General features: G+C 39.9%; 1 protein-coding gene across 4 annotated transcripts in view; it reads right to left on the bottom strand.

Annotated features, from left to right (window-relative positions):
• The window catches only part of PXYLP1 (2-phosphoxylose phosphatase 1), an 89,596-nt gene that overhangs the window by 26,585 nt on the left and 45,003 nt on the right, over positions 1–18,008 (bottom strand). For all 4 annotated transcript variants that reach the window (XM_086843873.1, XM_086843870.1, XM_086843869.1 and 1 more), the window contains 2 exons: positions 16,579–16,687; positions 6,559–6,690 (listed from right to left, as the gene is read on the bottom strand). In XM_086843873.1, coding sequence (XP_086699999.1) covers positions 6,559–6,637 — 79 coding nt within the window. In that variant the 5' untranslated portion in view covers positions 6,638–6,690; positions 16,579–16,687. The remainder of the gene's footprint in view (positions 1–6,558; positions 6,691–16,578; positions 16,688–18,008) is intronic.

Here is an 18,008-nt window from a genome sequence, read left to right as displayed (position 1 = left end):
AGCTACAGAATCAACTGTACAGTGGTCTTCAAACATGTGCTTTAACACTTTTATTTTAACACTTTATTCTGCTAAAATACAGTCCAACTAACCACCATGGATAAAGTCAGGATATATATTTAAATAAGAATTATGGAGTTCTGTTGCCTGACAAGTAACTTTTGTTGGCCAAATCCTGTCTCAAGAGATTTAACCTGATCTATATTTAAAGCAACTATTTTGAAATGATTGCTCTATTTTTGTAGGAGAAAGTAAGACTGTCCCATAGTATCATTCTCAAGCATTCATCATGTCTCCTTTCCCTTCAAGGGTTCATTTTGTGGACTGATGCATTGTAACACCACTTTTGAAAAGCACAGAAAAGTTATTTAAAACTCCAGTTACAAACATAAAAAGGATCATTAACAAAAATCTCTTTTTTTTACAGTTAGATCTCTTCATTCGCTGCAAAAATGTACAGAGCCTTGGATTTATTATTTGTGGGTGATTTTTCCCTTTAATCTTAAATTCAGATTAAATTAGCACTTCTGAAAAACAAAACCCAGAGAGACTTTTATTGAGTGGAAAATCTGCCATGCTTATGAGCTTGAAGGCAAAATTCATGAAGGGAGATACGTGCTCTCCTTTTAATTTCGTATGCTGGTAACACATCACAAAAACGAGTTTTCTACATCAAGAATTCTAAAGCTGTGGCTTTTTAAATATAGCTGCTTGTACACATCAGCAAAATGCAATACCCACCCAAGCAGCCACTGCCCCAGGGCTCTGGCTCCCAGCAGGGGCTGAAGGAAGCCATGGTGAGGATCTCAGGCTAACCCCCAAACATCTCAGTGTTGCAAGTGATGCCCACACTGTCCTCAAAGTAAGAGCTGCTGGCAAAGCTCAGGCCAATGAAGTAAAACTCTACTGCTTTTCTGTGTGGAAAGTCCCAATTTCTGTTTCCTGTGACTCATCTTTAAAACCAAACCTCCAGTGTGAAATCAAATGACAGAAAGTAGAGCAAAATTATTACTGGAACAGCAAAATGTCACTTTCAGACATGCTGATATACCAACAGCCAAGTATGACCCATTGAGGCAGAGAAAGTATTTTTAAGAAACTCAAAAAAACCCCAAAAACAGCACTCCATACTTTACACCTAAACCAGCACCCTACCAGGGCAGTGGCCAACATTCTAAAAAGCAATGGCAGTCACCAAAATTCATTTTATCAAAAGACAAAGCCACGGATCAAAGTAAAAGTTTGTAGGAAAACAAACTCTAAACCAGAAGAGAAGCTCCATGGGCATGAGCTGCCCAAGAGGCAGGGCTTTAGGAAGGACAGTCTGGAATTGATGGCAGCCACAGGGTTATAAAAAGCATCCCTGTAAAAAGGGATACTTTCCCCATTATCATTTTAGTCCTCTTCTCTAGACTGTTACTTTCCTTAGACTTTCAGTAAACAGGAAAAAGACCTAAAAAGCAAAGTAAAACAAAAGTATTTATTTCATGGAAAAAATTAATTTACATTCCTTTGATTACAGAGTAAAAAAAAAAAAATCATTGTCAAGCATATTTTACAGAGAGTACACAAAAAAGAAATATCCCTACATATATTCCCTGGGTTTGTACAGAAGTAAACTGCCCATTCTTAGTCAACAGCATAATAGATAATATTTACAGAGGCAAAAATACAGCCCACAGTCTAGGACAGGTCATTTTTCCAGTCTGCAGTTTTTCTGACAAAGCAAAACATTGAAAACTTTAGATAAAAAAAACATAATTACATTTTAGAACAGCCTTAACTGACAAGTCTGTCAAAACCAGCTCTCCTTTTGTCTCTAACGCTGAAGTTTTAAATTGTTTTACAACCATGACCATTTATATAAACAAAAAGGAGAAAAATAAAAACACATGTGGAATGATAAACACTATAAGAAAAATACTTCTCCACTCTGTTCTGTAGATCTGGCCCCAAACATGAAACATGAGGGAAACAATGACAATTCCTAATAAAACTTTAATCTGCCACTCTTATTTGGTTTGGAAGTCAACCAGTTTCCCTATCCAATGGGTTTCCCAAACAAAAACGTTCCATTGATATAATTACCCATTAGAGACATTAGAGTATTCTTCTAGCCAGCAGTGGAACATTTTTTTCGTGTTAACTTTTAACACTGTCATTTTCCTACACTATTTAAAAATTCAAACATGTACAAAATCCAGTGGCATTTGCCATTCAAGAGAGGTTCCATCTATTGCTGATTGCTCCAGGTTTAACTCTGTACAGTGCATTAACAGCCAAACTGAACCTGAGGACACATCTGGCCCCAGACTTTTGCTTCAAAGTCCAGGCTACACAATTATATTAAAGATGCCTAGAACTGTTAAAGCTTGTATGTTTTCAGCAAATATAAACTCCTTGTTAAAAGTCTTCCATGTGCCTACTAGAAATGGTAACCAAACCTGACAAAACTATGAATAGGAATTATAATATTCTAGTAAATTTCCAAATGCATTTCTCCCATCATCCACCAGGTATGCTCAGAAAAGAAAAAAAAAAACAGATAAAGAAAAAAAAAAACCAAAACCAAAAAACACTTGAGGCATTATTTATTTCAATATATACACCAAGCTTGAAAACAGTAGGACTTTCTGAAGAAAGTTCCCTTACCCTACTGCTCCATGTGAAATTCCCAGGAAAGCAGCCAGCCCCATGGGCAGACAAAGATCATACACAGACCCTGTGCCTTTTGCTCCTGTTCAAGGACATAAAGAGCAGAACCACCCAAGTGCCCCACTGCCCAAAATGTACAGGACAGAGGATCCTGGCAGGACAGAGGATGTCTTACAGGATCCACAGCAACACATCACCTTGAAGAATCACTATTACATTTTTTTAAAAGTCTCCAGCTGTGCAGAAATCTGCTGATGTGTCTCCTTCTACCCAGGATAAGGAGATGAAGAAGCTGCAGCTGGCATTTGATGCAGCCAGCCAAGCCAGCACACAACATGTGACAAACGTGAACTGACTGCTCCAAGAGCTGCCTGCCATACCCCTGGGACAGAGCTCTCAGGGCAGCTTCTGACCTGGATCCTTGCCAACTGGTCCATGTCCATCCACTGAAACTGTTGGTGGGAGAGAACACTTCTAGCTCTCAGAGCTGTTGAGAGAGACTTTGGGGGAAACCTTCTCCATGATTTACCCTGGGAGCTGAACTCTTAGTATAAATGTAAAGCATCTGCCTTGTGGTGAAAACAACACAGGAAAGCAGACTACAGAACTCAGAAACCACAAGAGAAGACAAAGGGACCAAGGACAACCAATCATCATAACAGGGGACAGAGTTTTCTATCAATCCTGGGTCCATCTCCAGCCTACCAGCACTGAAGATTCTGAGGTCCTACACTGGTTGTTTTCCCAAGAGTTTTTCTCCTTGTATCTAAACTCAAGCTGTGACAACTATTAGCTCTGAAACAATTGCCTCAGGAGTTTGTCTTACAAGCAAGGACAGACTTGCTAGGGCTGCTGACACAACACTCATCACCTCCACTTCATTGTGGCTGCAAAAATCACTTCTCATAAAGCAGTTCCAGGTCCTTCCCATCATATTAAAGTAAACCAGCATCCTTTTCTGTTTGACTCGGTGGCAAGCTGCTGCAAGCAGTTCCTGAACCCTCACAGCTGAAGCATGAGCCAGACTCTGACCTTGTCAGTCATCCCAGTATGGGCTGTTTGTAATATTGAGTCAGAATCTACAGAAAATCAGCTGAGTTTGGCCTTTACTACTCCCTTTGCTTCCCTTTACTACTCCCTTTGCTTCCGAGTCAGCTACAACTCACAAGTCTGGCTTCAAATGCCAGAGTTCCACATGTGGATAAGAGGGACAAAATATCAAGCATTTACAGGAGTATGCTCTGCTCTAAAGCAGAAGTTTGAAAAAGGAAGATATGTACCACTTGTATAATTCTACATTTAGTGTTACTGTTTTTCTTTTATAAACAAAGTTATCACAGAAAGGAACAGACATTTTCAACATTCTATGCTTAGAAAAGCAGTAGAGTATTTTTAAACTACCAGCCCTCCTCCACAAAGCTGTGCACTGCTTGCTAACAGAGATTCACAATCTCACAACAGCATAAAACATTCATTTCCACTCCAAATGCTTCAGGAGGTACCTCCCTTCTAACAAAACAAAATAAATCAGTGGCTTGGGCATTTTCCTGAGTCTAAATGTATAAATGCTGATTTTCATTCCATGAATATAAATCATATTATCATAGAACCATTTAGGTTGGAAAAGACCTCTAAGATCAACACCAACCATTACCCCAGCACCACTGTGTTCACCACTAAACCATGACCCCAAGTGCCACTTGTACATGTCTCTGAAATCCCTGCAGGGATGGTGGCTCCACCACTGCCCTCAGCAGCCTGTTTCAATGCCAAACCACCCTTTTGGTGAAGGCATTTTTCCTAATATCCAATATAAATAAACCTCCCCTGGCACAACTTGAGACTATTACCTGTTGTCCTATCATTTGTTACCTGGGAGAAGAGACTGATCCCCACCTTGTACAACCTCCTTCTGGCTAGTTGTATAGAGTGACAAAATCCCTCTGAGTCCCCTTTTCTCCAGGCTAAACAGTCCCAGCTCCTTCAGCCACTCCTCATCAGACTTGTGCTCCAGCTCCACTGGGGAACTGCTCCAGACCTCAGTATCTGTCTGGTCATGAGGGGCCTGTAGCAGGATGTTCTGCTCAAATTTTACCCTATTTGCAAATAAGTTCTAAGTGCTGGATGGAGAAAAAGGGGTTTATACAAATTTTGGTGTTGAAGAATGCTGAGACCAGCCTGACTCACCAATCCCAAAGTTAAACACTCTGAGGATGTGAAAAAACAGTGTTTCCTGACAGAAACAGGCACTGATGAGGACATGACAAAGTCTCTGATGAAGGAAGCACCAAGTGATAGCTCTGGTAACTCACCTGAAGCTGCTGAGCTGCAGGCTGCCCAGCTGGCACAGCTCACCTAGAAGCACAAGGTACCCAAGAGAGTTTTGTTTTTGCTGTGGAGATGGTCTTTGCTCCAAGTTTGGACTAATTGCTCCACATCCTGAAGCCGGTAGAAGTTAAAGTATCAGGCTACCTGAATGCCTTGGTTCTCAGTGGACTGTACTGCAGTTCTCATTATGTAAAGGTTTCTGTATCAGTGTTGGTGTTGGCACTGAACTTCACAGGGCTGCCTGCTGCAGCTTACATGCTTTTTAAAGCACCTCTCCAACATCCTTATCTCTAGCAGAAATGTTATGCTCTAATTAAGTAGAAAATAATTTTATCTTTAGATGAAATGTGATTCACTCTCCTAAATGCCTACCTCCTCATCTCTAAATAAAACTCATTTTAGTTAACAATTCAGTTTCATGTTTCAACTGCAGCTCCTCTAGGACCTTCACCCTATGCACAATTCATAACCAACCCTACAACATCAAGGGCAGAGCCATAATGAGCCTAAAGGGCAAAATAAGCTGCAATCAGACCCCCTGGCTTGTGCCAGAGGAGAAGGCTGTAAAAGCAATTCAGAGTCACAGGTCCCTTTATTACATGCAGATGAGTTTAAGCACACAAAAATAATAGCGAAAACCACATCGTTTCTTTCATCTTCTCTCCCTCCCTTTTTTTAAGTTGTCTGTCATGTGCAAAAGACACATTCTAATTCTAACATGATCTTTTGGGTTTTGGGGTTTTTTACTCTATGCAGAAAAAAGCACAGCCCAGAAGGACTGTGCCCATTAAAACACAATGAAAGATGATAACAACAACAACAAAGAATGTTATCCTATGATGTGGATGTGTACTTTTACTTGCTTTCTAACAGCAACTCACCACACTGCTGTGCATTAGTACAGACCACATTATCACAAAACATGGCTTTACCCAGGAAATGTTCCCATTTGAGATGCACAGTGCCCATCTGCCACCTGCACTGCCCTGCCTTCAGCATCACCTCCTGCTCCATCACCAGGACGTGAGGGCTCTCTGCACCAACCCATGGTAAATTCATCTGCAGCACAACACAATTTGTGTTCTTAAACAAACCAACCACTTCTGATGAACCAATCCAACCGTGTGAAAGGTTCCTGATGTGAGGGTACAAATCAGGAGAAGTTCCAGCACTCAAACCTCTCACAGCAGTTTCCTCAATCCCATCCAGTCTGATGCAATGTGAAATAGGAATTGCAGCAGTTTTCACTCCAATGTGTCTGGAATACTTTCATGGAACTATTTAATCACATTCAATTACTTAAGTGCACTACAAAATGCAGATTTATTTTTTTTTTAATATAAAATAGCCTGATCTGAATTCTCTAGATTGTATAGATTCCTACACTACACACAAACCTTTGTTTCTTATTTTTTTAGAAAACAAACAAAAATCCTTATAAACAAACAAAACACCCCAAAACAAACCCCAAGTATTTCAAAAAAGAAAGAATGCTTAAACAACATGTAATCATGGCTGGTTTTAAACACACCTATAGACCACCATATGTGGAAAACAAAACATGAGGACACTTACAGAATTGTAGACTCAGGCTCAAAAAGGCTAATAAGGCTGCCAAGGCCAGCAAGAACAGAAAACGGTTTCGGAAAAGCATTATTATTCACTCTGCTTGCTCTTCATGGTTTCATCTTCAGATATCTGTGATTCCTGCAAACAACAAAACAATGGCAAATATATATTTCGAATATGGAAGCACCAGTTATTCTTTAAAGGCAAGTACACAAGGCAATTCAAATTGGTAACAAGAAAACAGAGAAGTTGCCTTCAGCCTAACAATAGGATTAATTATTTCCACAACAAAACTTTCAGGTAAATAAAAAATATTTCCATTTTCCATTAAATTAAACTTGCTCCTGCTAACACAGGGTTAATACTCACATTCACAATTCTTAAGATAATAAAGACTAAGAAAAGCTGTCAATACCATTCCACAGTAAACAAAAAAATAATAAAGCCTCAGCAGTCATTACTCATTGCAAAAATAAAAATACAAAAAACCCAAGCTCTCTCCTGAAAACATCTGAACATACTTTTTCTTGCAAAAATTACATTGCTAAGAGTAGAGAATTTGCTGAAATGCCCTGTTTGCACAGATGTACATTCTCCTGTTGAAAACTGCTCTATATAAGGAATGAGAGGGTTGCTCTCTCCCCCTACATGCCTTTTTTTCTTTCAAACAACCAGCTGCTCCTATGTGCAAGAGATGCCTCCTCCTAGCACTGGCAGTGTGCTGCAGGAAATTGGTTAGTCTTGAAAGAAATCTTCTGAGATTCCCAGATCCTTTGAACTGAGTTTTGTTTATGACAGAACACTCAAACCTGTTGACAGAAAGTAACTTTTTTCCCCCCTTACCATTCCTTTTTACCCCAGAACTTATTTCCTCACAGAAAGAGGCCTCTCTTTATTTTTCCTGCTTTTGAGAATGACAAGTTTTACATACACATGTAATTAATACATACTTGTTTACCAAAGCTCTCCTGGACTCCCAAAAACTAACCATCTTAGCAAGATCTTAATCTCTGAGTGCTGATAAAACCACAACCACAAAATTCTTATTTTTTCTACATTGCCCCCCCCCCCCAAATTAATTTTCTTACTAGTATTTGAAAAGGTCTCAGGAATCATTGAACTTATTTTATGCACTGGGGTTGGTCTTGAAAAGAGTTGTGTGATTGCAGCAAGTGAAATCCATTATACACATACATTTTGCAGGACTGAGGTCTTTCCATCTCATTTTACTTGGACAGCTACCTTAACAGCTTTCAGAAACTGTGGAAAAATTGAAAGACCTGGAGATTTTGAGAAGTAAGAAACCAGAGTCATTACAGAATTTTTCCCAAATGCCAGAAATGGCATGTGCAAGCAGTAATAAAAATAAAGTAAAAAGAGAGAGAGAGTAAAAGTTGGAAGGAATAATTTTTAACAGTTCTCAATTTCAAAAAAATCATAGCTCATCCTGGAACATCCTAGTGAAAGGCAGGCAGAAGCAAAACTGAACTACACCACTGCAACTCAACAAAGCTGTGAAGGATGGAAGGTAAAAGGATTAGTGTATGCCAAACACCAGGAGAGAATAAAGCAGTTCAACCAAACAGATGGGACAACAGAAGGAACCACAGGAAAAAGCAAAAAATAGACTTAGCAGGGAGGAGAAGGTAAAATCTGTTAAAAAGCTCTCAGGAACAAGAGGTCTTGTGCACAGTCTACGTAGTGCACATACTTTTGTTGCATAAAATAAATCTGCTACAAAAAAAGAAAAAAATTAAAGACTGAAAAATAGGAGATCTTACACACTTCATATTAGCAAAATGTTTTCATGAGTAAGCTTAATGAGCTTAAAGCTTTAATTGCAGATCAGAAGCTTTAAAACATTGAGTGTGAAAGGCATCATTCAAGAAATTACAAAGTGGAAAGATTTTTCTTTTGAATACATTTTGGCTTGCTAACAAATTAAAAGTTGTTCTGTTGTGACTTATGAGGAATAGAAACAGCTCCTGCTGAGAAACTGTTAATTAAAAGCCTGTCAACACAATTTGCCATCAGCTCTTCCTTGGGAAGAAGCTGCAGGGAATCAGGTGAAGGTATGTGAGACTGAGTCCTGAAGCCTCTGCTCCTCCAGGCTGGCACACAAGATATTCCCAGGACCAGCACAAGGTAAGTGAAAGCAGTACAGTAAGAATTGTGAGCACACACTGCAGGGAGCATTGGTAAGCTAAAAAAGATAAAACAAAGCCTGGATGGGGGAGAAATAAAAGCAAACCAACCTCATCTTCCCACAAAACTATTCTTACATACAGATGAAACAAAACAACAAACCACAGAGCAAAACACATTTGAGGTGTTCAGGACAGACTATCACAGAGCACGAGCACTGCAGAGCATCCACTGCTAACCTGACATTTAGGCACTGCTGATCTTTATTTGTTTACCCAAGACAGAGAGCAGGTCCTGGCCAACATCTCCATAACATGAGCTCCCAAAGGGAAATTCCAGCAACAGCTGCCAGCAGCACCTCACTGGGCTGCAGGGATGGGGCCAAGGAAGTACTTTCTGCTTTTAAAGGGGAGTAAGCATCACACCAAGGTGGAACTCAGTGCCAGGAGCAGCAGCACCTGACATGTGCCCAAAATGCAGTGAGTGATGCTCATTCCTGAGACAGGGAGATTTAGATTGGATATTAGGAAAAACTTCTTCACAGAAAGGGCTGTCAAGCATTGGAACAGGCTGCCCAGGGCAGTGGTGAAGGCACCATCCCTGGAGGGATTTAACAGACCTGTGGATGTGGTGCTCAGGGACAGGGCTCGGTGGTGGGTTTGGCAGTGCTGGGGGAACAAGGGACTTGACCTTTTCCAACCTAAACAATTCCACAATTCTGCTTCTATAAACGCAGTACTTGATAAAGATCACCTATACAACTCCAAACATTTCAGTCACACTAATTTTACATGCAACACACTTAAACAGTTTAGAAATTCATAAGGATAGTCATTAATAAAGCATCCTACATTGAAATGCAGGTAAGTAAATGTAGGTGACTTTTCAGTCACCTTTTGCAGCATACCTACCTATATACCTATCCACAGAATGTAACTTTTCCTTTTAAACACCATCCAAAATCTCAAATTGTCAAAACATGCCAGAATGACTCACAGCATTCAGAGCACCCTCGGTACTTCCCTAATCTCACACAAGTGCTGGCTTAAGGTGCTATTGCATGCTCACACAAAGGTAAAAACAGCCTTATGGTTGAAGGCCAGGCCAGGGAGTCAGGAACAATTAGTACCTACCTGAAATGCTGTGAGAGAGGCAGCCTGCCTGGGGCCCAGGCGAGGCACCAAGCTGGAGCAGAGCAGCTGGCAGCACTAAGCTACATTCTGTTCATTGGAGGGGCACTGCCAGCCAGGGCATCACACAGAACCTCCCTCTGCAGCACCAGCTCCTCAGCAAACCACAGACAAGGCATTGCTTGACTGGTTAAACTTCTTTTGTTTAAGTCAGGTCCTGAAAATAACTTTACATCAATGCTTTCAAAGCACTTGTGAGATGAGATGTAGCACTAAACTAGCAGTGCCAAACTCCTGTGCCAATTGACTGATGCTGTTACATCCTCTAAATCACCAGCATCCATCTATAATACAAACCTACTCTTCAGCATGAAGCATAAGCACAGAATTACACTGACTCACCATGACAGCTTAAATGAATTTACTTGATTCAAACAGCATGTCTCCATAAATAATCAATAGTACTCCTCAAAGTCTGCCTCAATAAAATTACTGTATTTATCTGATGTGCTGCATCAAAATGACATTGTCTACTGAAACACAAGTGAGTGAAAGTGGTCACAATGAAAAAACCAGCAAAGATAAATGAAGACTTTGCCCCAAAAGGAAGGTAGTGCTCAGTCTGTACATAACTGTGTGCCAAAGGCAGAGAAAAGTGTATTTTGGAGCAAGCTTATAGAGCGTAGGAAGGGGAACAAAAAGCCCACAGACAACATAAGGTTGATTTGGAGTTACATTCAGAGATAGTTTTAGAAAAGATCATAGAATAACACAGGGAACCACCCATTAGTCTGATATCTCTACACTGCACAAGAGATTTTAACTATCATTTCTTTTTGATACATCTTTTGCTTTTCATCTTCATCTGTAGTCTTATTTTGTGACAAAGCCTGTTTTCAAGGCATCTGAAATGAAGGTGACAGCTCCTGATGCAATTATAATGAAAAGTTCTGCCTTGACTTTCACTTTAACTCGTGGTGCTTCACCAATCACTCCCCAGCCATTGGGCAGCAGCCTACCAGGCACATTTTTCATCTACTCCTAAGTCCAGCCCCGCAGACATCTTCAGACAGTGAGTTCATACTCTTGAATTAGCAACTGCAGAAAACAGTTGTGTCAGCAAATGGCACAAGTCAAACCTTTTCTCTGGCACTTCAAGCAATTTGCATTTTTTTTCCTGCAATAGAAAATAGTGGCTGGGATTTTCTGGTCATGACCAAATCAACCAGTGCTATAAAGATCCATGGCAAGAACCAGAACAGAGTGGAAATGGGAACATGCAGCAGAACCAATTCCCCGGTCAGCATGACCTGCTTAGTTACTGATGCTTGTAATTGTCACGGTGAGGAAACCCTCACAAAAACCCTGCAGCCACTGGAGCAGCAGCAATTTAATTTGGACATATGATCCCTGCAACACTGAGGGTGCATTTTGCACAGCATCACAAAGTAACATAGAATCTGTGATACTGCTCAGCACAATTCTCCATTTTCCCATTGGAAAAAAACAAGAAACATACTCTTTTTTTTTAATAGCATTTAAGGAAAATAGGTCACAACACTCGGTGCACATAAATGCATTTATAAAAAGAGTAAAATCAGCTCATCATTGAAAATATTAAATAAAACCTGCTCAGTAGTGTTATCTGTGTTAGCCCACCCACCCCATGAGTTAGCTGGAAGTCAGTAACCATCAGTAACCACAGGACACACAAAACTCAACTGAAAGTACATATAGGGCAGCAGCCTCATGAAACAAAAACAAACAAAAAACTCCCATACAAAAAAAACCCCAACATCTAAGTAAAGATAAAGAAAGCCATGATAAAAAAGGCAACATGTACCACTCCACAAGTAAGGCATGGAAACAGCAAGAAGCCAATAGAACATGGCTACATGCTAATATGTAAAAACTAATAGTTACTTATAAGCATGGCTACATGTTAATATGTAAAAACTAACAGTTACTTATATGATATTTTTTAATTACTTAATATTTTACCAAAAAATATATGATTTTAAAAGAAAAACAACAAAGATGTTGAAGTTTAATGTATTTTAGCACATTTAAATGTCCACATCCAAATTTTTCTTGTCTTCTGTTTGCAAGTTTCTTCCTTACCTAGCCAGTTCTAAAATCCTCATACTGGTACAGCTGGTCCTGCAAAGTGCAAAAGCTATTGCAATGGCCCAGCAGTACTGGGCCTTTCAAGAGAGCAGCACAAGCTCCCACTTCATACAAACCAAGGGATCAAAGAGATCTTCCTTGAACAATTCTGCACCTCTGTACAGATTTACCCCCAAATTTAATAAGCCTGGACACTGACGAGTGCTGAGCACATAGAAGTGATGAAGGGACCATCAGCCAGGCTGAATATTGACACACCTCAAAGAAAATCCACTGCTCTCAAAATACCAGGTTCCTTTGACTCCAAAATCTGAGCTTTTAAGCTTCAAGATGCAGAAGCAGACGAACTGACAAACATTTTAAACACCTCCTTCTCCTCAGCAGCTTTCAAGTTTGAGCAAGACTCTTGTAAAGTTTTACACTGGAAATGCTGGAAAAGCCACCTTCAGCTTACAGCCTTCAGAGGGCTGCTTCCTTCTTTTCAGTTCTGTCCTACTCAGTCACCATTAGAAGCTGCTTTCTTTCAGATAGCAGATGCTAAGAGATGTGAGCAGAACAAGTGTTTGCATAGTTTAGGTTTGCATTTGATTTTACCAGTCTAAGCCCTTTAGGATGTATTTGTTTTATTGAACTTAGAACGTACCAATCCATGAATCTCCAGAAACTTGGCAATAAACACAGTCATGCAGAGACACCTATGTTCAAGTTTTGTGCATTAATATTATAGTTAATGCAGTGTAAGATTAGAACACTACAACTATTCTATATGAGTTTCACAGCATTAGAAGTTGATTTATTCTGCAGCCAGAAATCCCTCAGTTTCTGGAGTTTCCTTATACTTACATCAATTTTCTGATGAAATGATGCCTATGTTATCTTGATCAAACGTAACTAAGTAAAAAAAAAAAAAAAAAAAGCAGCATGGGAACTGTTAAAAAAGCATGAAAATATCATTAAGTGTTGGATTTTAATTGGTTTTTTCACCCTTGCACAGCAAATCATTTAGGTGTGTCAGCTTACCTCCCAATACTCTGACCACTAATCACCTTGCAAGGAAACACTTCTAAAACCAAATGCTTCTGAAAACTCAAACAAGTACTTTTGGAAGAAAAACCATAATTGTGAGCTGTAGATACCCTTATAAGCACTTGAATACCAAAACAGGAGTGTTTTTTAAGACCAGCCACAAAAACTTCTGACATGAAGGCACTAAACAGGATCAGTACTGCAGTTTCTACATAATCAATGGTTCCTAGAACTATTAATAAGAAAATATAAGTAAATACATTAACTAATTGAGAGATGAAGAAAACCATAGTTTCAAAATATAAGGTACTATAAATATCTGATTCTTGGGGATGAAGTCATTGCCCTAGAACATTCTTTTCCTTCTCCATGCTCTCTGCTATTCCTAAAATTATCAGTATATGTGAGAAAAGTTCTTAACAGCTGCAATTCAAATACTATTTCCATGTCCTGCACATCCTTTCATTAAAAATAAATAAATAAATAAAACCACTATGAATTTAGTTTCCTTTTCTCCCAGAACACTCTGCCTTTAGAGACTCAGCTTGGAGACAGCTTGCTCATGCCCAGGCTCTGGCAGCACCCTGACAGCAAAGGCATTTTTGCACCTACCAGCTTCACTGATTTATTTACACAGAATATCCAGTGTTCCCATCAGCCAGGACACAGGAATGACATAACCCTGCCTGGAGGAACCTAACAAAAGTCTAAATTAGCTCTGACAGTAAACAAAGAGAAAAAGCAGGACTGCACATAGAAACAATTATGGAATGTTTACTTCAAGCTGTCTGCAGACCCCTTTATGTTCGACTTTCTCACAGATTTAGACATCTGTTTAGACCAGAGGACAAAACAGTGGTCAGCAGCAAAATTCACGCTTGCCAGCTCACACATTCTCTCCCTTTTGATTCATCCTTTTAGTCAATGATGCTATGTACCACATCACTCTGGGGGCTCAGAGCCCAGGCAGGAACCTCCACGCCTGAGTTCTGCTCCACAGCATGGAAAACACACAGAACCTCTCCACATGGCACCCACAGGAACCTCTGAACTCCTTGAGCAGAGATGTCTGCTCAGCACAATGAACGCTGCTCTAAGGGCTCAGAGGGCAGCACAATCCCTGAAGATGGATGTGGGCTTGAATCTGAAGCTGCATTCTGGACAGAACATGATACAGCATGGACTGCTTCCCTCAAACCACAGAGAAGCTTCACTGCTGTGTCACAGTCTACCAATAAAATCCAACTTATAATAAAATCTGTCAAATTACAAAGCTTTCAACAGAGTTCAAATAAGCCATTCCCCTTTTTAAAGAGTCAGACTTCATGGCATACCCAAATCTTAAGTATTGAAGAGACCACTGCAGTTCCTTTGCTAGCTTAAAACCTCTAATTTTCATATTACTTTTATGAATTGTTGAATGTCTCCATGCTTTGGCCTTTAGTTTTCCAACTATGACTTTATAGGTCTCACAAGGTTTACTCATTTGAACAGCAATTGTATGAGATCATGAAATATTTCCAGGAGTCAGTGTCCTTAACTTCAGTCTCTTTTGGTCCACATAAACCAAGAGATTCTTCAGTTCAGACAAACTTTTCAGTAAGTGTTTTGATCTGGTTTTGATAACCTCTTTTTGGTAGGAAATAAGATCAATGCCCTACACCACTATGTAGAAGTCTTCAAAAACTTTAAGTCAATACCAGCCCATCAGTCCAGCACATCACTTTGGAGGGTCTGCTTGAACCAATATAATATCCAGGAAAATCTGTCACAAATCAAGCCCAATTCTCTGTTATTCACTTCAGGAATGCCCCTGTATTCCTACTCCTTTTCCCTATGCAATAATAAGTCTCTGAACTGCAGAGAAAGTAAAAACAAAACCAAAGGAAGTTATTTTACTTCCTTAAAGGAAACTGAGCAACTCTTTTTTAACAGTATTATGAAACTTGAAGGAAACCTTATGATTTTGATGGCTCCAGGCCAGAACTGAATATTAACTGGCAGCAAAACCATTCTAGAACATAGAGATAATTAAATAATTCTTAAAAAACAGCACCAGAATGTAATTATTTTAAACTTACAATTTTAAAACCATATACCATATGCTCATAACTATAAGCATAGATCCTAATCACCCCCAGATCACAGCCAGTGGCTGATCAGATAATATCACAGCTCCAAAAAGCACACAAAGGCAAAGCAGTTAACATGCTCAAATTGCTACATGATTTTTGGGGTTTGTTTTTAAGTTAAGGTTTTTATTTTTACAGTTTGAATTCTTTGAACAACTCCATCTCCTGATATTACACTCCCATGTCCATGTGTTTCCTCTGAGCAGGAATCTGCCTCCCTCTGTCCCAGTGTCAGGGGTTGTGTCCTGAGGCAAATACCTTCTTCTGGCACTAACTTTGAAATGCTTACTTTGAAAGTAAACAATGCAGGGATACACCCAAAGCTAGTTGTCATCAGCCAGGGAAGGCAAGTTGAATAAACACATCAGTGAACAAAGTTCATAAACACAGAAAAATGCTTATTTTCCCACACTGAGCCAAATTTATCCCATGTAATGTTCAAGATGATGTTAGTATTAAGGACAGTATTTTTCACTGCTTGTCAGTTCTTCCACTCAGGTTAGATTTGGATCTGAGAATGTGATCTGACTTCCCAAAATCCAAATGACCTTACACTGGGTCAGTTTATACCCTCCCTCACACATACATATTCTACTGGTGGAAGTTACACACCCACAGTCCTCAGGGGCTCACACAGGTTCATCTGCTCACAGTATCCAAACTGAATGGATCTGGGGAGACTTTATCTCTTCAGCCAACTTGGCCTGTTTTGTATCCCATCTTCACCTGGTCCTTCATCCCTCAGCCTCTGCCAGAATTTGAACCCAGTGCCCCATTCCCCCAGAGCCATCAGCCCACCCTAAAATGCACCATTTTACATCTGGTGATTTGGCCACTACAGAGAGCTTTCCAGGTAGTAAAACACCATTTTACTAAATTAACTTAATTATAAATGTAAAAAATGGCAGTGCAACTACATGGTGTTTGTGCAAGAGGGATGGAAGGGATGACACTGATTTTATTACCTGTTACATTTCTACTCTATCCTACCCTTGTGTTCAAGCCATATTTCAGCCCTCATCTCAAAAGATTTTTTTTCTGCCTACAGCCCTGCATGAGATCTGTTCCATCCTATTATTATATGTTAGGTCACCCAAAATTTCCATATTCAACCACTTCCATAAAATCTCAAGGATTCAAAATTACAGGGCAGATAGGCACTTCTGTTCCAAATGGAAAACTTGTGCTTCTCCATACATTCTACGATTACCCACTGCAGCTCCTACTGGAGAGGAAATAACAAGATTAAACATACTTTATTCAGCAGTTTTGTCAAGTTCCTGCAATCTAGCCCCAGAATGGTGATTACACAGATGCATTAGCACACAGTCAGCATTTTCTGCTGCCCTTTCCTCCCCACAGCACTGTGCACAAATGCCAACTTGCATGGCTGCTGGAGAGCTGAATGGGGAATAACACAGGCAACATACTGAGAAAACTGCCATGCTGCTGGCAAAAGGGCATACCTGGCTTTTCCCTGGATCCTCATGGCAGCAGCACAAGCTAACCACTAGGAGCACATCATCTTACAGATAGAGACAGCTGATCACACAGGTGCAGTCAGGAGAGTTATTGCTGCAAAAGGAAAAATAAAAATAGGTTTAGGTAAACAGCACTGGCATTAAACATCATGTCCCAGCATTTCCTTGGAAAGACTCTTTGGCTGCAGTTTTGTTGCTTTAGTTGCTTAGCTGGTTCTACATTTTATCAGCCCACAGAAGCACCCCATGAAGGTACCCAAAGATCTTCAGAGAGAGAAGCACAAGGCTGTGTTCAGACTCAGGAGCAAACTCAGACTCAAAATCAGCAAACCAACATCACAACCACAGGCGCAGGGAAGGTGAATGAACACGAGAAATCCACGGCAAGTGCAAGAACCAGGGCCAGCATTACTTTGCCCTTCCAAACAATGATTAACCACAGAGGGTACCAGCCGTCTGCAGGGTTCCCAGTAGCCATTGCCAGCATTGGGAAGGCACAGTACAGCATCTTCCACTCCACAAGAAACCGTGACATTTATTATTGCAGACACTGACACAAAGCCGTGGTGTCTATTTTTATTTATTTTATAAGGGAAAACATGAATCTGACAGTTTTGGGGGGGAAACTGACTTCATTCTTGGTTCATGCTAAAGTTTTAGGTGTCTGTAGAAACTATGAATGGATCAGCTGAAAAACAGCCACTGATGAGTATTTCCAGACAGCCGTTCTGAAAGTGTTTACCATGTGGCACAAACAAATAAGCCTAATTATTTCAGCTTCCAAAAATCAGTTACTTATAAGAAATATGCCAGCTGTATAGCTTTTCAAAACCTAGTTTACTTCTCTAATCAATATGAAAAAGCCTGTCAATCATGCTGTGCATCCTCTGCCTGTCATCAGAACCACTTAGTGCCTAATCACACACTTACCATCTACCTTTGTATCCCTCCTGGCAAATGTTTCTATTATCAGCTTGCAAAATGCAAAAAAAAAAATGCTCTATCTTGTTGCTTAGGATGAACCATTACATTGATGATTCAGGCATTATCTGTTTTTTTAAAAGGAGACATTTGTCACAGTACACCTTCCCACTCTTATATTTCTTCACTGAACAAGAAAACGCCTCACCCAGCTGTAATCAGAGAGCATCTAATATATTCAAGACAAACAAGAACATGAATTTTGAATTCTAACCTGAACCAAATGGCACAAAACAAGCCATATGGGCAAACCTCATGTGATCCTACAGTGACATAAGTCAAGACTCATGTATCCTCCCCTACAAATTTTAGACAATAAAATTTTCCAAATTCTTCTGCCCTAGTGTGCAAAGGTAAATGCTTGCTTCAGGGAACTCACTTTGGGATTCACCAAAGTGCAGCCTGATTTTAACAGAATATGAAGCTTGTCACAG

The sequence above is a fragment of the Cyanistes caeruleus genome, chromosome 10, assembly GCF_971803275.1.
Source record: "Cyanistes caeruleus chromosome 10, bCyaCae1.hap1.1, whole genome shotgun sequence".
Classification (NCBI taxonomy): domain Eukaryota; kingdom Metazoa; phylum Chordata; class Aves; order Passeriformes; family Paridae; genus Cyanistes; species Cyanistes caeruleus.
The sequence above is the reverse complement of the archived record's forward strand: the minus strand, read 5'-3'. Positions and strand labels throughout refer to the sequence as shown.